Source organism: Anolis sagrei, chromosome 4, assembly GCF_037176765.1.
Source record: "Anolis sagrei isolate rAnoSag1 chromosome 4, rAnoSag1.mat, whole genome shotgun sequence".
Taxonomy (NCBI): Eukaryota; Metazoa; Chordata; class Lepidosauria; order Squamata; family Dactyloidae; genus Anolis; species Anolis sagrei.
The window spans coordinates 105,679,389-105,703,680 of NC_090024.1; the positions used below are offsets into that span (position 1 = coordinate 105,679,389).

A 24,292-nucleotide genomic window follows, 5' to 3' on the forward strand; every position below is an offset into this window, starting at 1 on the left:
GCTGCAATGATGCTACCCTTACAAAATGAGTCAAAAACTTCAGCTATCTGATTAAACTTGTGTTTTGACATCTGTACTAGCTGTATCTTCCAAATTTAAATAATAATAATAATAATAACAACAACAACAACAACCACGATGATGTAACCATTATGTAGGCTAAATAGATGTTGGGGTGTAGTCAGCAAGCATGATTTCTAACATTAAGTCTTCAATGTACATAAAGAGGTTAATAAAACACTCTGTTGTTAAGGAAAATGTGTATATATACTGAAGTATCAGCACAGAAAGAAAATCCACTCAGAAGAGAATTACAGAAACCTTTTTTCAAACTGTGATTCTCCTGGGATAATTTTCTCCTCTCTGTTGTTAATGAGTGTTAGGCGCAGCGAAAACTACTTAAACATCCTGCTAGAAGTATGTACCATGCACCAAATTGCCCTGTGAATTGTCATGACAGCTTTTGATAGCTTCGATTCCAAGCAATCACGACATTTCATTGGAGCTTTGGCAGATAAGGCATTAATAAGTCTCAGAGTAACTGCAGTTAATCAAATGAGCTGCTGACGCTTCTTTTTCTGTCCCAAGTCAAGTTTAGTGTCAAAGGTTCACTATAAAGAGCTGAATCCAGCAGTTGGAGCGCCCATTTTGACCAGCCTCAGAACCAGCTGAGACGGGGACATCCAGCACGGAAACATCATGGTCAAACTACAGTTTCCAAATCCTGGATTGGAACAGAGAATACCTTCCCACAGAGACTTGGAAACTATTGAGGCTGCAGAGGCAGAAACGAGACCCAAATGGGACAACAAGGCACAATACATGCTCACCTGTATTGGCTTTTGCGTAGGGTTGGGCAATGTATGGCGATTCCCTTATCTCTGCCAGAGTCATGGAGGAGGTACGTCTCTGATCCTTCAAATGATCAAAAGGACATTTAGTGGAGAAAAACTGATTATAGCACATATTTTTGTCTACTGTGGTTTTCAGCAACACAATAACAAAGTTTAGACTTGTCATAGAGACAGAGAAATACATAGGATTGTGCTGTATATTTGTATTTTTAAACCAAGGCACCACAGAGTTAATTGGGATTTATGAGTAGAATATGCATGGGGATACAGTGGGTTTAAAAAAATGGTATATATGGATATTACAAGTAGACTTGTTTGTATTATTTGGTCACTTCCCTTGCAAGCAGAAAGAGTTAAACCTTCTGTGCCGTTCAGACAGGGGCGACTCAACCCATTACGCAAAGTAAGCATTTGCAGTATAGTTGATTTTTCCCAGGGACGCTCTTGAGGTGCTCTTGGAAGAAAATAGATCTTGACATATGCGAGTTGTAGTTACTGGGATTTATAGTTCACCTACAATCAAAGAGTATTCTGAACTCCACCAATGATGGAATTGAACCAAATATGGCACACAGAACTCCCACGACTAACAGAAAATATATTACTTACTTACTTAGGCGATCCCTCGCTTTCCGAGGATGATTGTCTTCCAATAATCTTGTGGGTCCGTATGTGGCTGTAGAGCCCTATTCTTGCTCTGCATCTTCTTCCGCAGTGAGGGCACTGGTTTCCAGGTGGCAGGCGGTCTCGGTCGGGGTTGGCTTGACGCGCCTTCCTCTTGGCACGTTTCTCTTTTACGCCCTCCTCTCGTGCCTCCTCAAATTCTACAGCACTGCTGGTCACAGCTGACCTCCAGCTGGAGCGGTCAAGGGCCAGGGCTTCCCAGTTCTCAGTGTCAATGCCAGAGTTTTTAAGGTTGGCTTTGAGCCCATCTTTAAATCTCTTTTCCTGCCCACCAACATTCTGTTTCCCGTTCTTGAGTTCGGAGTAGAGCAACTGCTTCGGGAGACAGTGGTCGGGCATCTGGACAACGTGGCCGGTCCAGCGGAGTTGATGGCGGAGGACCATTGCTTCAATGCTGGTGGTCTTTGCTTCTTCCAGCACGCTGACGTTTGTCTGCTTGTCTTCCCAAGCGATTTGCAGGAAAATATATATCAGTGATTAGCTGGGGGGGGGGGGGGGGTGCCAAAATACTGTTTGCTTACCGTTGAAAATTACCTAGGATCGCCTCTGCGTTCAGAGGTCCTTCTAATCCAGTGGTTCTCAACCTGTGGATCCCCAGATGTTTTGGCCTTCAACTCCCGGAAATCCTAACATCTGGTAAACTGGCTGGGATTTTCGGGGAATTGTAGGCCAAACATCTGGGGACCCACAGGTTGAGAACCACTGTTCTAATATTATGTATTCAAGCTCCAAAGCATACATCATTGCACCTGTTTTACACAATAGTATACATTGATGGAGAGCTCGTAGCTTGAGTGTTTGAATACGACTCTAGAGATTGGGTTTTAAATCCTTGCACAGCCATGGAAAAGTACTGGGTGATATTGGGCAAGTTATACTTTCTCAGCCTCAGAGGAAGGCAGAAACAAACCCTCTGAACAAATATTGCCAAGAAAACCCAGCAATAGGGTTGCCATAAATTGGAAACAATTTGATGGCAGATAACAACAAGTTGGGGACAATATTTCAAGATAAGAGCATATAACATGATTGTGCTGTTCTTGTAATAACATTTTCTGGCCTGTAAATCAGACACATGACCTTGCTTTTCTTTTCTTTTTTAAAAAGAATTTTTATTAAATTTTATATAGAACTAGCTGTCCCCTGCCACGCGTTGCTGTGGCCCAGTCTGGTGATCTGGAAAATAAAGTAATGAGAAAGTGTTGGTTTCTAATATATGTAATTCCTTTATGCTTGTGGGTAAATAGTATTTCTTGCTGTTTCTTTGTCAGTGTTGATGTGGAGAGTGTCTGGTTTGCCTACTCTGGAATATGCAACATATCATAGTCCTTCTTTAAGGGTCTCTTTCAAATCTATGATACTATATCTGTGTGTGTGAGAGAAAGAGTCATATCTATCTATCTATATTTATGACTGGATGGCTCTCTGTCAGGAGGGCTCTGATTACATTTTCCTGCCCTGGTGAAGAGAGTTGGACTGGATGGCCTTAAGTATTTTCTGTTGGTCATGGGGGTTCTGTGTGGGAAGTTTGCCCCATTTCTGTTGTTTGTGGGTTTCAGAATGCTCTTTAATTGTAGCGAACTATAAATCCCAGTAACTACAAATCCCAAATGTCAAGGTCTATTTCCTCCAAACTCCATCTGTGTTCATATTTGGGCATATGGAATTTTTGTGTCAAGTTTGGTCCACATCCATCATTGTTTGAGTCCACAGTGCTCTCTGGATGTAGGTGAACTACAACTCCCAAACTCAAGGTCAATGCCCACCAAACCCTTCCAGTGTGTTCTGTTGGTCATGGAAGTCCTGTATGCCATGTTTGGTTCAATTCCATCATTGGTGGAGTTCAGAATGCTCTTTGATTGTACGTGAACTATAAATCCCAGCAACTACAACTCCCAAATGTCAAGGTTATTTCCCTTAAACTCCATCTGTGTTCATATTTGGGCATATGGAATATTCGTGCCAAGTTTGGTCCAGATCCATCATTGTTTGAGTCCACAGTGTTCTCTGGATGGAGGTGAACTACAATTCCAAAACTGAAGGTCAATGCCCATCAAACACTTTCAGTATTTTCTGTTGTTCATGGGAGTTCTGTGTACCAAGTTTGGTTCAATTCCATTGTTGGTGGAGTTCAGAATGCTCTCTGATTGTAGGTGAACTATAAATCTCAGCAACTACAACTCCCAAATGAAAAAAAATCATAATTTTTTGAGTGATGGTCACTCCTTGTGTTGTGAGATGTTTTGTTGCCAAATTTGGTGTGATTTTGTTCACTGGTTCTTTTGTTTTTAAGGTACTCATTATGACCAGAGCATTTTTAGATAGATAGATAGATAGATAGATAGATAGATAGATAGATAGATAGATACAGCGAAAGAGTGAGAACAATAAAGTATAGAAAAGTAAAGAAAAAAAGAGAGATGGAAAGGCCAATAAAGTAAGAAGTAAAAAAGATATCCTAAATAAAACCCTAAAAAAATAATAAACTACAAGAATATATCCACACCAAAAAAAATTGAAAAAAGAAAAAAAAGTGACTTCCATTCCATCTTCTTGGATAAAATGGGCCCGGTCCTGTTCAACATCTTTATTAATGACTTAGATGAAGGGCTAGAAGGCAGGATCATCAAGTTTGCAGACGACACCAAATTGGGAGGGAGAGCCAATACTCCAGAGGACAGGAGCAGAATTCAAAACGATCTTGACAGATTAGAGAGATGGGCCAAAATTAACAAAATGAAGTTCAACAGTGACAAATGCAAGATACTCCACTTTGGCAGATACAGAATGGGGGATGCCTGGCTCGACAGCAGTACATGTGAAAAAGATCTTGGAGTCCTTGTGGACAACAAGTTAAACATGAGCCAACAATGTGATGTGGCGGCAAAAAAAGCAATTGGGATTTTGGCCTGCATCAATAGGAGCATAGTGTCTAGGTCCAGGGAAGTAATGCTACCCCTCTATTCTGTTTTGGTTAGACCACATCTGGAATATTGTGTCCAATTCTGGGCACCACAATTCAAGAGAGATATTGACAAGCTGGAATGTGTCCAGAGGAGAGCAACTAAAATGATAAAAGGTCTGGAGAACAAGCCCTATGAGGAGCGGCTAAAGGAGCTGGGCATGTTTAGCTTGAAGAAGAGAAGGCTGAGAGGGGATATGATAGCCATGTATAAATATGTGAGAGGAAGCCACAGGGAGGAGGGAGCAAGCTTGTTTTCTGCTTCCCTGGAGACTAGGACGCGGAACAATGGCTTCAAACTACAAGAGATTCCATCTGAACATGAGGAAGAACTTCCTGACTGTGAGAGCCGTTCAGCTCCCTGGAGTGTGGTGGAGGCTCCTTCTTTGGAAGCTTTTAAACAGAGGCTGGATGGCCATCTGTCAGGGGTGATTTGAATGCAATATTCCTGCTTCTTGGCAGAATGGGGTTGGACTGGATGGCCCATGAGGTCTCTTCCAACTCTTTGATTCTATGATTCTATGAAAATATTCTTATTATTCAAAAATATAAAAAATATATTAAAGATAATAAAATTGTCTCTCTTGTTTTTTATATTCGAAAATTGTCCAGATAGTCATGAAGATTGTCCCAATTCGTTCTTTTTTTTTAATCATGCCTGTACTTTTCTTCAAAAACTGAACTGTATCAGAAATCCAGGATGATTATTTCTTTCCTGGATTTCTCCGTCCTCTTGTGAATTGTTTGCCCTGTGAAATGGCCATCTGATGGGAATTGGCAGCGAGCACAGTCAGAGCCAACAGTGGATAGGAGACATTCCCTTTCCCCTCCCTTTTCTGCAATTGCCTTCTGTCTTCTTTTTCCTCCCTGTCTGTTTGTAGATGGATCATATGGATCATATCATTCTGTAACACATACAGGACCACCCCCACTTCCAGAACAAATAAAAAAGATAAAAGACACTAATGGCTGGGTGGTGAGAGGTTGTTAGCTATCATTTGTTTAATTGTCGTGGTGGCTTCGACAAATTTTAAAAGAGAGCGGTTTGCACAGATGACAGTCTGAGCAAGCTCCTTGAAAAGATATGCTGCTTGGTTAACATTCGCATTCTGCTAAATCTCTCCATTAATATACTTACTGAATCTCTACCTTGCCAAACTGCTGATCCACTCTTCATAATGATCCGCTTGACGTCATACAGGCAGACCAGCAATTAGGGAGAGACACAAGCTGCCACAGATCATTTTCCTTCTGCATTTTGAAAAGACTTTTTCAAAAAGGGATTTCCACTTCCACTAACCTCTCACTGTTTGAAATGTATTTCAGAGGTCTTGGAAGACTTTTTGCTTTCAAAAAGCACTAGCATAAAATAGTAGTAGTTTGCTGTCACACGCTGGGCCTGTGAAAGAGTCTGTAGACAGGACGTGTTTTCTGAATGCCCAACGGGACGCCGGGGGTGCCTCGGCTGAGAGGCCTTTCGGATTTCCCCACACAAAGTTCTTTTAAAGACTTAGAAAGTTTAACAAAGTTTTTATTGTTGCTTAAATCTTCAATAAATCAAACAAATACTTCAAGGATCTTGTGGATTTTTTCGGGCTATAGGGCCATGTTCTAGAGGCATTTCTCCTGACGTTTCACCTGCATCTATGGCAAGCATCCTCAGAGGTAGTGAGGTCTGTTGGAATTAGGACAATGTGTTTATATATCTGTGGAATGGCTGGGGTGGGGCAAAGAGCTCTTCTCTGCTGGAGCTAGGTGTGAATGTTTCAACTGACCACCTTCATTAGCATTTGAAGGCCTGCCTGAGCCTGGGAAAATCTTTTGTTGAGAGGTGTTAAGATGTGCCTGGTTGTTTCCTCTCTGCTGTTTTGCTGTTGTAATTTTAGAGTTTTTTAATACTGGTAGCCAGATTTTGTTCACTTTCATGGTCTCTTCCTTTCTGTTGAAATTGTTCACATGCTTGTGGATTTCAATGGCTTCTCTGTGTAGTCTGACATGGTGGTTGTTGGTGTGGTCCAGCACTTCTGTGTTCTCAAATAATATGCTGTGTCCAGGCTGGTTCATCAGGTGCTCTGCTATGGCTGACTTCTCTGGTTGAAGAAGTCTGCAGTGCCTTTCATGTTCCTTGATTCGTGTTTGGGCAATGCTGCGTTTGATGGTCCCTATGTAGACTTGTCCACAGCTGCATGGTATATGGTAGACTCCTGCAGAGGTGAAAGGATCCATGCAGCTGTGGACAAGTCTACATATGCGTTTTCTTGAAAACTTTGCCTACCTTTTTCCTTTAAATGCCTAACCTGCATTTTTTTGTAAAATGAAGTTACCACAACACTATAAAGTTGGAGAGTGAAGACAAAATTCATTGGAGCAACAGAATTCTTAATTGAGATAATGTCATGCCTTCGTTTTGATACCCTATAGTTAACCCATGACCTAAGCATCCAGTCTGCAAGCATAAATGGATAGTTCTGATTCCTCTTAGAAATACTTTCCTCATAAGTGAATGAACCTAGTAAGTTTTTTTTTTTGTTGTGTCAGGAGCGACTTCAGAAACTGCAAGTCACTTCTGGTGTGAGAGAATTGGCCGTCTGCAAAGATGTTGCCCTGCATGATTTTGATTTTTTTATCATCCTTGTGGAAGGCTTCTCTCATGTCCCCGCTTGAGAAGCTGGAGCTAATAGAGGGAGCTCATCCACCTCTCCCCGGATTCAAACCTGCGACCTGTCGGTCTTCAGTCCTGCCGGCACAGGGGTTTAATCCACTGCGCCTCTGGGGGCTTCCAACCTAGTAAGTGAAGAAATTCAACATTTTTTCAATGTACACCTTTTAGTCTTAAAACACTACTGGTTCTCGTTACGGGGCAAACGTGGTGGCCTAAACTTTCATTTTTAAAGTTTTCTTTAAAAGTCCCAACTAACTAGCCTTCTCAGATTATTACAGTGTTTTGGCTATCAATTTCTCAGATTTCAGGTTTTAGAGCGATGTATAGTTAGAATGAAAATTTGAAGTAATACCATTGATATCCCCCAATTTAAAGGAGAGATGTGGTGATGTCCTGCTGGTAGCTGCCTAGCTGTATGTTGACTTTAGATCTTTAGAAACAGGCCCAACAACTTCAGTAAACTGCCAGAAACTACATCTGATACTGAACATATTCAAGATTTTTTTTTACAAAATGTAGATTGCTTTACTTTGAAAGAAAGTAGAAATTCCAAGGAAAAATGCCTTTTTCCTATTGTGATGATCCTCAAGAACAGCCTTCTCCTCAAGCTAATATTTGCTTTGTGTGGGAAATCTTCAGTGACAGCAGTCATGTTTGTAAATGCACTTTCACACTAATTTTTAACAGTGGTTTAGGTATTCAGAAGAGCCAGATCTTGGTTAAATATTGAGCCCTTCCAGATTGGTCTAAAGTGTGGCGTAATGTAAAATAAACCACGTATTGTTCACGTTTGATCAGCCCGTACACTGCCTTGCCAGAGGAAAAAAAAAACATGCCACACAGATGAACAATAAAGAACAAGTAGTTTACACTTCTTAATTCAGAACAGCATATGTACAATGTGATCAGTTGCATCAATTCACATAATAATAATAATAATAATAATAATAATAATAATAACAAACTTTATTTATACCCCACCACCATCTCCCCCATATAAAACGGGGACTCGGAGCGGCTTACATGAGGCCAAGCCCGGCGACAATACATTACAGCAAAAATAAAAACAAATCAACAAAATAACATCACAATGAAATAAATAAGACATTCAAGTAAATAAACAGTGCAAAAATAATGTCCTTTTATGAGTGGTCGTATAAAATGGTCTTTCTCTGTCCACGTGGATTAACTCCTTTAGCATCTCATGAAGCAAGAGCACATTCCATACTCTGTCTCTCTGCTTCTCTTTTCAAATTGTCCATCTCTGCACCTTCATAGCTCAAGCCTGAACAAAAATGTAACAGTATCCAAAAGTCCCATCTCTCCGGGCATTGCCCAACCAACCATCTTCATGCTTCTTATTTTACAGTTGACACACATAATAGATAATAATAAAATATAATCCTAGAGTTGTAAGGGACCCCCAATGGTCATCTATACAGATGGCCACCTAGCCTCTGCTTAATTATAATAGAGAATAATAATAATAATAATAATAATAATAATAATAATAATAGAAGCCTAGAGTTGTAAGGGACCCCCAATGGTCATCTACAGATGGCCACCTAGCCTCTGCTTAATTATAATAGAGAATACATTTTTTTGTTGTGTCAGGAGCGACTTGAGAAACTGCAAGTCGCTTCCGGTGTGAGACCGTCTGCAAGAACGTTGCCCAGGGGACACCCGGATGATTTTTTTGATGTTTTTATCATCCTTGTGGGAGGCTTCTCTCATGTCCCCACATGAGGAGCTGGAGCTGATAGAAGGAGCTCATCCGCTTCTCCCCGGATTCGAACCTGTGACCTGTCGGTCTTCAGTCCTGCCGGCACAGGAGTTTAACCCACTGCGCCACCGGGGTCTCCTATAGAGAATAATAATAATAATAATAATAATAGGAGCCTAGAGTTGTAAGGGACCCCTAAAGGCCATCCAGTCCAGCCCTCTTTCTCCCAGGCAGGCCTCTTCTTTCTCCCATCTACTAACTCCCAACAGATGGGCATGTTGCCTCTGCTTAATATTAATAGATATTACTTGCATGCTCCAATATAAAGCAGTCTGATTTCTTGCAAAAGAGCTCTTTGAGTTTTACTAAGTTTAACTGGTCGCCCACTGGTTCTTTTTAAAAGGGGGTCTCTGTAGCAATTTCTGGACTCTGCAACAGAACTCTTCCAGGGATACAAGAAAAAATGGCATATTTTGATGAGCTGATCCTGTACTTCGATGGGGAACTCTTCATTTCACCATCTGTTTTATGTGGAATCATAGTGATATCATACAAAAGGGCCATTTCACTGATCCATTAATACACTATAACTTTTAAAAAAATTTTAATTAAAGGAAGGAACAAAGAATCCATTGTATTGTTGAAGGCTTTCATGGCTGAAATCACTAGGTTCTTGTGGGTTTTTCCGGGCTATAGAGCCATGTTCTAGAGGCATTTCTCCTGACGTTTCGCCTGCATCTATGGCAAGCATCCTCAGAGGTAGTGAGGTCTGTTGGAATTAGGACAATGGGTTTATATATCTGTGGAATGGCTGGGGTGGGGCAAAGAGCTTTTCTCTGCTGGAGCTAGGTGTGAATGTTTCAACTGACCACCTTCATTAGCATTTGAAGGCCTGCCTGAGCCTGAGAAATTCTCTTGCTGAGAGGTGTTAAGATGTGCCTGGTTGTTTCCTCTCTGTTGTTTTGCTGTTGTAATTTTAGAGTTTTTTTAATACTGGTAGCCAGATTTTGTTCATTTTCATGGTCTCTTCCTTTTTGTTGAAATTGTCCACATGCTTGTGGATTTCAATGGCTTCTCTGTGTAGTCTGACATGGTGGTTGTTGGTGTGGTCCAGCATTTCTGTGTTCTCAAATAATATGCTGTGTCCAAGTTGGTTCATCAGGTGCTCTGCTATGGCTGACTTCTCTGGTTGAAGTAGTCTGCAGTGCCTTTCATGCTCCTTGATTCGTGTCTGGGCAATGCTGCGTTTGGTGGCCTCTATGTAGACTTGTCCACAGCTGCATGGTATACGGTAGACTCCTGCAGAAGTGAGAGGATCCCTCTTGTCCTTTGCTGAACGTAGCATTTGTTGGATTTTCTTGGTGGGTTTGTAGATCCATTGTTGGACATAAAAAGAAACCCACTTGAGGGTGGGAATATATAGAATCATAGAGTTGGAAGAGACCTCGTGGGCCATCTAGTCCAACCCGCTGCCAAGAAGCAGGAAAATTGCATTCAATGCACCCCCGACAGATGGCCATCCATCTGTTGAGAAGGAGAAGGAGGAAGGGGAGGAGAGAGAGGGGGGAAGGAAAAAAGAGGGAGGTGGGCCACACACTCTGTGCACACACTCTGACTATCTCTCCCACACACACACTCCCACAGCACAAGGGAAGGAGGAAGGTGCCATGATGAGGGTAATAGGGACACACGAAACTGACATTGCTTGGAAAAGAGCCCCAAAGACCATCCATCCCAACCTCATTTGGCAGTAAAGGAAGACATGATCAAAGCCCTCATAACGGATGGCCAACCAGTTGAAAGGGAGCCCTAAAGGCCATCCGGTCCAACCCCCTCCTACCCTCCTTCCTTCCCTCCCTCCCTTTATCTACTTCCCTTCCTTCTCCTTCCCTCCCTTCTCTTCCCTTCCTTTCTTTCCTTTTTCTCCTCCCCTCACCAGCTCCATCCTCCTTTATTAAAACTACAGTGTAGATGCACCCAAAGTCATCCATTCCACACTGCCATGTAAAATCAAGATTATCTACTTAGGACTGGATTATATGGCAGTGTAGACACATGCACGCGCACACACACATGGATGGATGTTGGATCACTGGTTGGTGTGTGTGTGTATAATTACAATACTTTATATATTACTATTATATATATATTGCTATATAATACATTTATTATATATATATATATATATATATATATATTTGTTATATATATTACTATATAATATAATGTTACTACTATATATTACTATATTAAATAAACTCATAGAATAGACTTAGAAGGGACTCTACCATGGTATTGGGGGAGAACAGACAGGAAGGAAGGAGAGAAGAAAAGAGGGAGGGAAAAAGGGAAGGAATGAAGGAGGGAAGGGGGCAAGGAAGGAGAGAGAGAAGGAGGGAGGGAAAGAAGGAAAGAGGGAAGGAAGGAAAGGAGAGAAGGAAGGAAGGAAGGAAGGAAGGCAAGAGGTACCAAAGGAAGGAAGAAGAGAAAGTAGAAAGGAAAGAAAAATGGAGGGAAATGCAGGAAAGAAGTAAAGAAAGAAAGGAGAAAAGGAAATTAAGAAGTGAAAGAAGGAAGGAAACAGGGAGAGAAGAAAGGAGACAACGGAAGAAGTCGAGAAAGGGGGAGGGAAGGAAGGAAAGAGAGGAAAAAGGATGAAACGAAAGAGCGAAAGAAGGAATGAAAGAAAGAGATAGAGAAGGAAGAAAGGAGAGGAAGGAGAAGAAAAAGGGGGAAGGAATAGGTAGGTAACTCTCTTTCATAATAGTCCAGATATCTGCCTCTACTTCGAAAATTCTTACTATAGGCCACAGCAACGCGTGGCAGGACACAGCTAGTTTATTTATATGTGTAATCTTTTCAGGCTGAGTTTCACTTTTAAAAAGTCAGGCATGTGATTGGAGAGGAGGACGTGTGGTGTATTTCTAACTTGCTTACTTGTAAAATAATGTTTAAGATATAGGTAATTCAGATTAGGATTCCTTTCAGTTGTTTTTGTATTTATCTTTCTATTTGATAGTAAGTCATTCTTAGGATCATTAGCTCCAGTTGTCCTTTTGAACAAACAACTTACCCATTTTGGATTTTATCCTCACAGGAGCGTTTATGATCCCTTTCCTCATTTTGCTGGTTCTGGAAGGAATCCCATTGCTCCATCTTGAATTTGCCATTGGGCAAAGACTCAGAAAATGTAGTGTGGGAGTCTGGAGTGAGGTCCACCCAACCCTGAAGGGAGTAGGTAAGTTTACAGTAACAATAACTATAATAGTAATAATAATAGTAATTTATTTAACCGAGTAACAAACTGACAAAAGTTTGACCTATAATAGAATAAACCTGTGTCAAAAACATAGATCTCCCCTGCCTCCAAATTATAGTAAATGAACATCAAATTGCTAGCTGATTCTAGAAGCAATTGAATTATTATTTGAAGAATCTTTTCACCAACACTTAATTCTTTAATATTTATGGGGAAACACATTTCCCTCTTCCCTCTTCAGCAAATCCCTCTCTATATGTACTCATTTTGAAGCTTCATGCTTGCTGGACTATTATTATTATTACCTATTAAGCAATTTTTCAATTTTTTCAAATGAGAAATACCATTATTTCACCACATAATAGTCGCGATCGCATAACAGTCGCACCTCCCTTTTTGGAGTTCCATTTTTTGGTATTTCACGATTCTTCGCAAAATAGTTGCAACCCCTGCCCATGTGCATGTCTTTTGGGAGCCACCCATAGCTCTGAGGGGCAGGCACATGGGGTGGGTGAAGGCATGAGAGCTATGGGGCTTCCCTCAGCTGCTCCCAATTGAGGGAGGCCTTGGAGCTCTCGCCAGCAGGAGTGCAGGCAGATGAAGGATCACACACCTGTATGTCTGCCGGAGAGTGCTACAAGGTGTCACTCGGCTGCTGGGAAGAGCTACGAGGACTATCTCACCTGCTGAGGGAGACCCTGCATCTCTCTCTGGTGGGCGCATGGGCAGGCAGGTCTTCACCCGCATGCGCACATGCTGGTGACAGCTCCAGGTCCTTTGTTGGCAGACGAGGAAGGCCTTGTAGGTCTTGTTGGCAGGTGTGAGGGTTCCTTTGCAGCTATGGGGTTTCCCTCAGCTGCCAGAAACTGCAAAAAAAAGTCCTCACATAATAGTCGCACCCCCCCCCCTTTTAAAAAAAAAGAGTGGGGAAGTATATATTCAATATATTCTGTGTATTGAAACCATATAGAGAGTGACATCACTCTTTATATGCCAGTGGTTCTCAACCTTTCTAATGCCGTGATCCCTAAATACGGTTTCTCATCTTGAGGTGACCCCCAACCATAAAATTATTTTCGTTGCTCCTTTATAACTGTAATTTTGCTACTCTTACAAATCATAATGTAAATACCTGATATGCAGGATGTGTTTTCATTGTTACAAATTCAACATAATTGATGCATCGTGATTAATCAGAAAAAATATGTTTGGGGGAATATGGAAAACAGTTGGTGGGATTTGCAGTACCTTCGGCTGATTCAGCACTGACTTCCACCAACCACTGAAACCTTCACAAATTACACACCTGGACCAAAATTGGCACACAGAAAATACTGGAGGAAGTTGGGAAAAATTGACAATGGCTTAGGGGAGATGTAGTTCACCTACATCCCAGAGAGCACCATGAACCCAAACAATGATGGATCTAGACCAAACGTGGCACAAATACCCAATATGCCCAAATTTGAATACTGGTGGAGTTTTGGGAAAATAGACCCTGACATTTGGGAATTGCAGTTGCCTGGCTCTTGCCCTTACGAGGCCAAGCCTCAAGCGGAGCCCCTATAGCTTGGCTCTCACCCTCACCAGCTGGCGGGGTTGCAAGTCAAGCGAGGGTGGCTCCGCTCGCGGCATGGCCTCAGGTGAAGCCTCCCTCGCTGCCTCGCAAGCCCGCCAGCCGGCAAGCAGGAAGAGCCAGGCAAGGGATGCCTCGCACGAGGCCAGGCCTTGAACGGAGCCTCCCTTGCCTGGCTCACACCCCTGCCGGCCCAGCAAGCAGCAAGAGCCAGGTGAGGGAGGCAGCCATTTTGAGCAGACGAAGGGGGCAGGGCCGAAAGAGGCAGCCTCACGACCCCTCCAAAATAGCCAAATGACCCCCCCTGGGGGTCGCGACCCCCAGGTTGAGAACCGCTGTTATATGGTTTCAATACACGGAATATATTGAATATATATTTCCCCACTCTTTTTTTAAAAGAGGGGGTGTGACTATTATGTGAGGACATTTTTTGCACAGAACATATTGAATATTTTATTTTCTTTCTTCCCTCCCTAAGGCTCACTCTGTTGTTCTATAAATATATTCTATAAATATATCATAGCTGTAATTTTTTAAATGATACAAAATACAATTTGTCTCAAGTCTTTTCTTCTGCTCCATTAGGTTTGGCAGCAATGCTGGTCTCTTTCCTTGTGGGTTTATACTATAATACAATTATTGCCTGGGTGATGTGGTATTTCTTCAACTCGTTCCAAGAACCACTCCCCTGGAGTCAGTGTCCTCTCAATATAAACAATACAGGTATGGACCATGGCATGGAATGCTAATCATAACTGGCAGTCTCTCATTTCTTAATAATAACGTATCTCATGTGGAAGCCTTTCCAAAGGGGGATTTATTGGATTGAATGAGCAAAACTGTCATTTTGCTGCTGTTATGAATAGTAATGTAAATATCTGATATACAGGATGTATTTGGCACAAATACCCAGTACACCTGGATGTGAATACTGGTGGGATTGGGGGAGGGTATTGATTATGTCCTGTGGGAGTTGTAGTTGCTGGGATTTATAGTTCACCTACAATCAAGAGCATTCCGAACTCTACCAACGATGGAATTGAATCAAACTTGGCACACAGAACTCCCATGACCAACAGAAAATACTGGAAGGGTTTGGTGGGCATTGACCTTGAGTTTTGGGAGTTGTAGTTCACCTACATCCAGAGAGCACTGTGGACTCAACAATGATGGATCTGGACCAAACTTGGCACTAATTCTCAATATGCTCAAATATAAACACTGGTGGAGTTTGGGGAAAATAGACCTTGATATTTGGGAGTTATAGTTGCTGGGATTTATAGTTCACCTACAATCAAAGAGCATTTTGTTTATGTCTTATATTTCATGGTCTTAATGATTTTAAGTCAAAGTTATATGTAGTAATTAGTTATTATAATTTCTTTGTGCTATTGTAAGTTGGCATTGAATTTTTGCCATCAATGTGTTGTAAACCGCCTTGAGTCCCCCCAGGGGTGAGAAAAGTGGTATATAAATATAGAAAATAATAATAATAAATAACAATAATGCAGTTTTATACTGCTTTAACTGCTATTGCTGAATGCTACAGGATCTTGGGAGCTGTGATTTTACATGATCTTTAGTTTTCTCTTTTATTTGTGTTGTATTTTGAAATGGTCATATGACTGGTCAAATAAATAAATAAATAAATAAATAAATAAATAATAATGGGTTGTTGTAGGTTTTTTCGGGCTATATGGCCATATTCTAGAGGCATTCTCTCCTCACATTTTGCCTGCGTCTATGGCAAGCATCCTCAGAGGTAGTGAGTCCTTACTACCTCTGAGGATGCTTGCCATAGATGCAGGTGAAACGTCAGGAGAGAAAGCCTCTAGAATATGGGCATATAGCCCAAAAAACCCTACAACATCCCAGTAATTTTGGCCATGAAAGCCTTCGACAATACAATAATAATAATAATAATAATAATAATAATAATAATAATACATCGCACAGTCCTAGACGCTTGGGAAGTGTTTGACTTGTGATTTTATGATACGAAATCCAGCATATAGATCTCGTTTGCTGTGACATACTGGGCTTTTGTGTCAATAATAATAATAATCCAATACAATGATCCAATACAACATGATCCAATACAACAGCCAGCAGAGTGATCTTGTCTGCTGTGGACTCATCTTGTTGTGTTTCAAATAATAATAATAATAATAATAATAATAATAATAATAATAATAATAATTTGAAACACAACACAACAAGATGAGTCCACAGCAGACAAGATCACTCTGCTGGCTGTTGTATTGGATCACACGTAGGACACTTCCCAAGTGTCTAGGACTGTGTGATGTATCGGAGAATAATGCATGCAGATCCCAGTAAGGTGGCCTTCTGCAGCTGGCAGATGGTAATTTTGTCAGTGTCAATTGTGTTTAAGTGCAGGCCGAGGTCTTTAGGCACTGCACCCAGTGTGCCAATCACCACTGGGACCACCTAGATTGGCTTGTGCCAGAGTCTTTGCAGTTCGATCTTTAAATCCTCATATCAGACACTCTGCTGGCTGTTATATTGGATCACACGTCCAACACTTCCCAAGTGTCTAGATCTGTGTGATGTATCGGTGAATAATGCATGCAGATCCCAGTAAGGTGGCCTTCTGCAGCTGGCAGATGGCAATTTTGTCAGCACCGATTGTGTTTAAGTGCAGGCCAAGGTCTTTAGGCACTGCACCCATTGTGCCGATCACCACTGGGACTATCTTGACTGGCTTGTGCCAGAATCTTTGCAATTATTATTATTATTATGTCTTCTCTGCCAAAGAGTGCTGGTTCCTTACTACAGCTCACGTGATTCCATAGCATTGCACTAAGGCAGTTAGAATGGTCTCAAATTGCATTAATTCTACAGTACAGATTCATATTAGAAATAGCATCACTTGAAAACAAAGAAAGGATGTTTTTCCTCGCAAATTGTATTGATTGCTTGATTAAAACTCACCTTGATTGACTGAAAAGGATTTGTCCCATTCCCTGTGTTCCATATGAGTACCCATGGACACATCTTAATGTTTCATAATCTGTTTTGGAATTTCCTAAGTTTTCCCATTTATTTGTTTTCTGAAGAAAATTTATTTTTTGGAGTTTAGGATGTTGTTCTCGGGGAATTATGTTGAAATGTATGGGAAGTGTGCATGGGCACTGCCATGTTCCTTTTGATGCAACGAGCAACACCCACCTGGATCGTAACACTTTGTTTCTTTGGTTCAAGGTTTTCTAGATGAATGTGCAAGGAGTTCTGCTGTTGATTACTTTTGGTACAGGAAGACCTTAAACATCTCCACTTCTATTGATGATTCTGGGACTGTGCAGTGGTGGCTTCTGCTGAGTTTGGCTTGCGCCTGGGGCGTGCTGTACGTGTGCACCATCAGAGGCATTGAAACAACAGGAAAGGTACTTGCAGTCCTAGTGGCAAATGGAGAGCAGAGTATAGACAAAGAACAACAGAAAACAACTTGCTTAAAAGACTTACAACTTTGGTTGTAACCACAGAGGCTTGGTTTGATATGGGATCATGGTGGGTGATCCCAAGGGTGCAAATGGCAATAATGGTTCCCTGCAACTTGGAGTGAACCCAACATTCTCCAAGTTGTGCATCCCCCTTGCTGCCTTGACTCCCAAGTTTCTTTGAGAGGACCCTACAATGGGGATGATTTATTATTATTATTATTATTATTATTATTATTATTATTAACAGTATTTATATACCGCCTTTCTCACCCCTGGGGGGACTCAAAGCAGTTTGCACATAAATAATGGCAAAATTCAATGCCTTACATTGGGCACCGATACGATGCCAATACAAACAATTTCAATAGTAAAACATAAATTATAATTAAAACAATACATCAACAAGCATTAAAACAATAAAACAGTCTCGTCAGTCAAATCGCCATTCCAGCCAATCTCCCTCTAAAATGCTACATACATCTACTGTCCAAAGGCCTGGACCCAGAACCATGATTTAATTTTTTTTCTAAAAGTAAGGAGGGAGGGAGCTTATCTTACCCCATTTGGGAGTGTGTTCCATAGGCGGGGGGCCACAGCTGAGAAGGCCCCGTCTCTCTTCCTCGCCAGACTTATTTGTGCTGTTGACGGAAGCGAGAGCAGGGCCTCCCCAGATGATCTTAGATTATGACATGGGACATAGGGGTGGATGCGTTCAGACAAGTAAGCTGGGCCAGAACCGTATAGAGCTTTATAGGTTAAAACCAGCACTTTGAATTGGGCTCGGAGATGGACTGGCAGCCAGTGGAGCTGGCACAACAGAGGGGTGGTATGCTCCCTGTATGTTGCCCCAGTTAGTAATCTGGCTGCTGCCCGTTGGACTAACTGAAGTTTCCGAACTGTCTTCAAAGACAACCCCACATAGAGGGCGTTGCAGTAATCTATTCGGGATGTAACCAGGACCTGTCCTTCTCCAAATTGAATCCACCTCAAGCTAAAACTGCCCAAAGTTATGAAAATACATGATCGGAGAGTATATAAACAACAGGAATTCCAAGGCCTCCTCTCCACATTGAAGTGGATTATATTTACAGTTTTTCAAGTTTTTGTAGGTTTTGATTTTTAAAAATGTTTGGCACTTCCTTTATTATCTACTGAGTGAATAAGATCTAAACGCAAATTAGAAATGAATCCTATTGTTGTGCTGAGTGAATAAGATCTAAACGGGTGGCCAAATGGCGACATGGTTCCCCTCACTTAGGGGTTAATCCAGTCCTACATTCTCCAAGTTATGCATCCCCCTTGCTGCCTTGACCCCCAAGTTCCTTTGAGAGGATCCCACAATAGGGAAGAATGGGCATGCAGGCCCTGTCCTTCTCCAAACTGAATCCACCTCAAGCTAAAATTGCCCAAAGTTATGAATAATACATGAACGGAGAGTATATAAACAAAGGGAATTCCAAGACCCCATCTGCACATTGAAGTGACCAAATGACACTTGGCCATTATTCAGGCGGAACAGCAATAAACAGGTTTTAAAAGTCTGGGTTCAGATGAAAAATGAGGTGCAATGAGCATGGGGAAAATGCGAGACTTGGTGAAATTTACATGTGGTGCACTAGTGTGCACCAATGCATAACTGCATTAAAAAAACCTCTCGGGTATTCTTCAACTTTATGCATGCACTGCAGTGCATCTCCGCATCTCCGCAGCTACCTGGGGGGAAATGGTGGAAAACTTCAGGCAGATGTTCCCCCGATTTGGATCGTTCCAGATTAATGTGGTCACTCTGGCAGGGTTGCTCTGGGCCACAGAGTCAGGTGGACACTCTCTGGAAAGTAACGGGTTTTTAAAAACCTCGCTCCCCAATGAGATTAGATTGGCGTCCTCCCTCCTTTCTTTTAGGAAAAAAACTTAAATCGTGGCTTTGGAACCAGGTCTTTGGCGAGCAGGCATAACGGCACTTTGGACATTGAACTGGACCATATGATTGTGATAATAATGGAAACGGCTCTATGATTGTTTAACGAATGTTTATTGTTTTTAAATTACTGTGTATTAATTTATTTATTTACTTATTTATTTACAGTTCTTATATTCCGCCCTTCTCACCCCGCAGGGGACTCAGGGCGGATTACAGTAAACACATATATGGCAAACATTCAATGCCAGTTTGACAAACAACATTTAACAGACAAAGGCTATTTAACTTTTTTCTGGCCGCCGGGGGAGCTGCTGCTTTTCATCGTCCATCAACGACACCGATGAAGTTCTTCCGCATTCCACATTCCCCGGAGTCTTCTTTCTTTATGGCCTCATAAATTAGTTAAATTTAGCCTCCCACACAAGGTGGTACCTTATTTTCCTACTTGACAGATGCAACTGTCTTTCGGGTTGCAAAGGTCGACAACGGGCTACACAATGGCTGGACACCCACTCCAGCCCGGGCTGGCTTCAAACTCATGACCTTTTGGTCAGAGTGATCTTAATGCAGCTGACACTCAGCCAGCTGCGCCACAATCCCGGTTTATATTGGGTTTATATTGTTGTTATACTGTGATTTGTGGCATCGAATTCTTGCCAGTGTTAGCCACTCTAAGTCCCCCCTCGGGAGTTGAGAAGGGCAGGGTAGAAATGTTGTAAATCTATATAAATAAAAATTTAATGTTCGTTTGTGGGATTAACATAACTCAAAAACCACTGGACGATTTGACACCAAATAATGTTATCCTCTAATAAATAAAGCCTCCAGTGGTGCAGCGGGTTCAACTGCTGAGCTGCTGAACTTGCTGACTGAATCTTGCTGGTTCGAATCCGGGGAGTGGGGTGAGCTTTCGCTCTTAGCCCCAGCTTCTGCCAAACAGCAGTTCGAAAACATGCAAATGTGAGTAGGTCAATAGGTACCGCTCTGGCGGGAAGGTAACGATGCTCCATGCAGTCATGCTGGCCACATGACCTTGGAGGCGTCTACAGATAACGCTGGCTCTTTGACTTAGAAATGAAGATGAGCACCACACCCCAGAGTCGGACACGACTAGACTTAATGTCAAGGGGAAATCTTTACTAATAAACTCATATGTTAAATTTCAGCAATATGAGAGACAACATTTTATTCATTTCAGTCTTTTCATTCCACTTTTTAAAATCTGAGTTACTTTATGCATTGCAAAAGCAACAATTCCCAAATTTATTTGCATCAGAAAGGAGTTTCACATGGTTCTGTCTGTTGTGTTCTCCAATCTTGACTGACCATAAGCTATTAGGTACCCTTGCAAGCAGTAGTAGTCTTTAAGGCTGGAGATATCTATAGATGGAGAAACAGAAAGAAGGACAGAGATAAGCGTAGCAAAAAGAAATATGTGGGTGTTACAAACTCACTTGTACACATTTCTTCCCTCCAGGCAGTGTATATAACCTCAACGCTTCCTTATGTTGTGCTTACCATCTTCTTGATCCGTGGCTTAACACTCAAAGGCTCTGTCAGTGGAATTGTATTTCTTTTCACACCTGATGTAAGTATTACGTGGATTTTAAAAAATATATTTCATTGGAATTATTATTATTATTAATATTTATTTATACCCCGCATAGGAACATAATTGAGGAAGTGTGGCTTGGTTCCTACTTTACTTTATTTGCAAAAGATTGTTGACTCCTCTGTTTTGACAGTTAGGCAATCCCTCACTGTCTGAGTAGGATTGTCTTCCAAGATCAGTGTACTGGCGGTGGGTACATAGGTGACTGTGGAGCCCTATTCTTGACCTGCATCTTCTCCTGCAGTGAGGGCATCGGTTTCTAGGTGGAAGGCGGTCCCAGTTGGGGTTGGCTTAACATGCCTTCCTCTTGGCATGTTTCTCTCTTTCACCCTCCATTTGTGCATCTTCAAATTTACAGCACTGCTGGTCACAGCTGACCTCCAGCTGGAGTGCTTAAGGGCCAAGGCTTCCAAGTTCTCGGTGTCAATGCCACGGTTTTTAAGGTTGACTTTAAGCCCATCTTTAAATCTCTTTTCCTGTCCTTCAACCTTTCCATTGTCCATTCTTGAGTTTGGAGTAGAGCAACTGCTTTGGGAGACAGTGGTCAGGCATTTGGACAACGTGGCCGGTCCAGCGGAGTTGATGGTGGTGTACCATCGCTTCAATGCTGGTGGTATTTGCTTCTTCCAGTACGCTGCCATTTGTCCACTTGTCTTCCCAAGAGATTTGCAAGATTTTTCGGAGGCAACGTTGATGGAATCATTCTAGGAGTTGCATGTGACGTCTGTAGATAGCCCACGTCTTGCAGGTGTATAGCAGGGTTGGGAGGACAATAGCTTTATAAACAAGCAGCTTGGTATCCCTACGGATGTCCCAGTCCTCAAACACTCTGCTTCATTCGGAAAAATGCTGCACTTGCAGATCTCAGGGGAGTTGTATTTCTGTGTCAATGTTGACTTTTGTGGAGAGGTGGCTGCCAAGGTAGTGGAAATGGTCAACATTTTCTAATGTTACACCATTAAGCTGTATCTCTGGCATTGGAGAGAGGTTGGCTGGTGACCGCTGGAAGATCACTTTGGTTTTCTCGATGTTCAATGACAGGCCGAGCTTCTCATATACTTCTATGAAGGTGTTTAGAGTGGCTTGTAGATCTTCTGAATGTTGACTCCTCTACCCTGCAGATGGCTTGCGAAAGGAGATGTGTGAGCTTCCAGATGTTGTTGAATTGCAACTTTGGTCATCCCTCATCCTTAGGTGTAGTTCTAAGACTGATGGGACTCATTAAATGACATTTGTGGGTCACACGTTTACCATCCCAAATTCAATGTATGTCCTGGGCTTCATGCAAATGATCTCTACTGATTTAGCTGTTGATCAGGGGACATGAAAAGGTCAGCGGTATTGAACCTTGCTCTATGAACTCCTTTTCATCATGCCTGATGTAGCTTTTCAATATGAGCAACTTGTGCAAAATAAGGAGCATGGGAGTTCTGAAGCCCAGATTTGGAAGGCTGTAGACCAGTGGTTCCCAACGTTTGGTCCTCTGGGTGTTTTGGGCTTCAGTTCTCACAATTCCTTAACGGTTGGTAAGATGGCTGGGAGTTCTGGGAGTTGAAGTCCAAAAGTTGTGAACCAATGCTGTAGACAGTCATGTACTAGATGAACCAATGCTCTGACCTGATAAAAGATGGTATTATTTCCACAAACATTTTTTGGGTTGGGTTGTTGTAGGTTTTTCGGGCTACACGGCTATGTTCTAGAAGCATTCTCTCCTGACATTTCGCCTGCATCTGTGGCAAGCATCCTCAGAGATTGTTGGATTAATTACACACATGCCACCTGCCTTGCTTACCTATCACTGCAATGCTCTACTTTTTCAACTTGACTATCCCCTATTTCCTATTTTTCTGAATTGCAATCACTGCAATGCTCTACTTTTTCAACTTGACTATCCCCTATTTCCAATTTTTCCAAATTGAAACTTTGAACCACCACAATAGGATGCTTCCTATTTGGAATATGCCCTGTTCAGATTATCTTAAATTAACCAGATTTCATACCTAGAGTCACAGTTTAATTTGTTTTCCATGAGCTCTAACTGTGAAATTACCACCTTCACTTAAAGCTTTATTTTTTTCTCTTCCTCAGGTCAATGAATTAGCTAACCCGACCACATGGCTAGATGCTGGAGCACAAGTATTCTTTTCTTTCTCCCTTGCCTTTGGAGGCCTCATCTCATTCTCTAGTTACAATTCAATTCAGTAAGTTGCCATTACCTACGCCCCCCCTCAAAGCTTACGATCTTCCGGGGATGCCCTGCTCTTGAGCCCGCCTCTGTTGCAAATGCAATGAGAGACAGGGACTTCTTGGCAGTAGCCCCCCACTTGTGGAACTCACTCCCCATGAAATTAGGTCAACCGTTTCTCTCTTATCCTTCAGGAAAAAGTTGAAAATGTGGTTATGGGACCAGGCATTTGGATAGTAGGTTGATAAATGATGACAATACTATGGTAAATGGGCTATGGACAGGCTTCGGACCAAGTTGTTGATTGTAAAACTCAGATATAGTTTTGGCCAACTAATTGAATTTGCAGTATTTTAAATTGTTTTAATTTAATTTTCTGTTTAAAAGCTTCCAAAGAAAAAGCCTCCACCACAGTCCAGGGCAGAGAGTTCCACTGCTGAATAGCTCTCACCGTTAGAAAGTTCTTCCTAATGTTAAGGTGGAATCTCCTTTCCTGTAGTTTGAAGCCATTGTCCCGCATCCTAGTCTCCAGGGCAGCAGAAAACAAGCTTGCCTGCTCCTCCCTATGACTTCCCCTCACATATCTATACATGACCATTATGTATCCTCTCAGCCTTGACTTCTGCAGCCTAAAAATGCCCAGCTCTTTAAGCCGCTCCTCATAAAGCTTGTTCTCCAGACCCTTGATCATTTTAGTTGTCCTCTTCTGGACACATTCCAGCTTGTCAACATCTCCCTTCAATTGCAGTGTCCAGAATTGGACACAGTACTCCAGGTGTAGTCTAACTAAGGCAGAATAGAGGGGTAGCATGTGTGTGTGTGTGTCAGAAGTGACTTGAGAAACTGCAAGTTGCTTATGGTGTGAGAGAATTGGCTGTCTGCAAGGACATTGCATAGGGGATGCCCGGATGTTTGATGTTTTACCATCCTTGAGGGAGGCTTCTCTCATGTCCCCGCATGGGAAGCTGGAGCTGACAGATGGAGCTGAACCCGCTCTCCCTGGATTCAAACCATTGACCTGTCAGTCAGCACAAGGGTTTAACCCAGAACGCCACCGGGGGCTCCAATATCCATTTAAACTCATCAATAGCACAGTGACATACATGAGACTGAACTCACTCTTGCATCCCAACTAAGTGATATAGGTCCACAAATACATGTGAAAAGTTACAATGACAATTTTCTGAATTCACTGTAGATTTCTGTTTTGGTTTGCAGCAATAATTGTGAGAAGGACGCTTTGATTATCTCGGTTATCAATGGTTTAACATCCGTTTATTCAGCCACAGTCATATACACAATTATTGGATTCAGAGCAACAGAACGATATGATGATTGTTTTGAACAGTAAGTTGCTTTCTTCTCTTTGCGTTAACACTTTTCTAGTCTT

At 41.9% G+C, this 24,292-nt stretch overlaps 1 protein-coding gene across 1 annotated transcript in view; it reads left to right on the top strand.

Moving 5' to 3' along the window:
• The first annotated feature begins 578 nt into the window (after nt 1-578).
• The window catches only part of LOC132774475 (sodium-dependent neutral amino acid transporter B(0)AT1-like), a 36,043-nt gene continuing 12,329 nt past the window's right edge, over nt 579-24,292 (top strand). Inside the window, exons 1-7 of the mRNA XM_060774622.2 lie at nt 579-901; nt 11,983-12,123; nt 14,306-14,443; nt 16,946-17,127; nt 20,583-20,693; nt 22,806-22,918; nt 24,121-24,249. Coding sequence (XP_060630605.2) covers nt 700-901; nt 11,983-12,123; nt 14,306-14,443; nt 16,946-17,127; nt 20,583-20,693; nt 22,806-22,918; nt 24,121-24,249 — 1,016 coding nt within the window. The 5' untranslated portion in view covers nt 579-699. The remainder of the gene's footprint in view (nt 902-11,982; nt 12,124-14,305; nt 14,444-16,945; nt 17,128-20,582; nt 20,694-22,805; nt 22,919-24,120; nt 24,250-24,292) is intronic.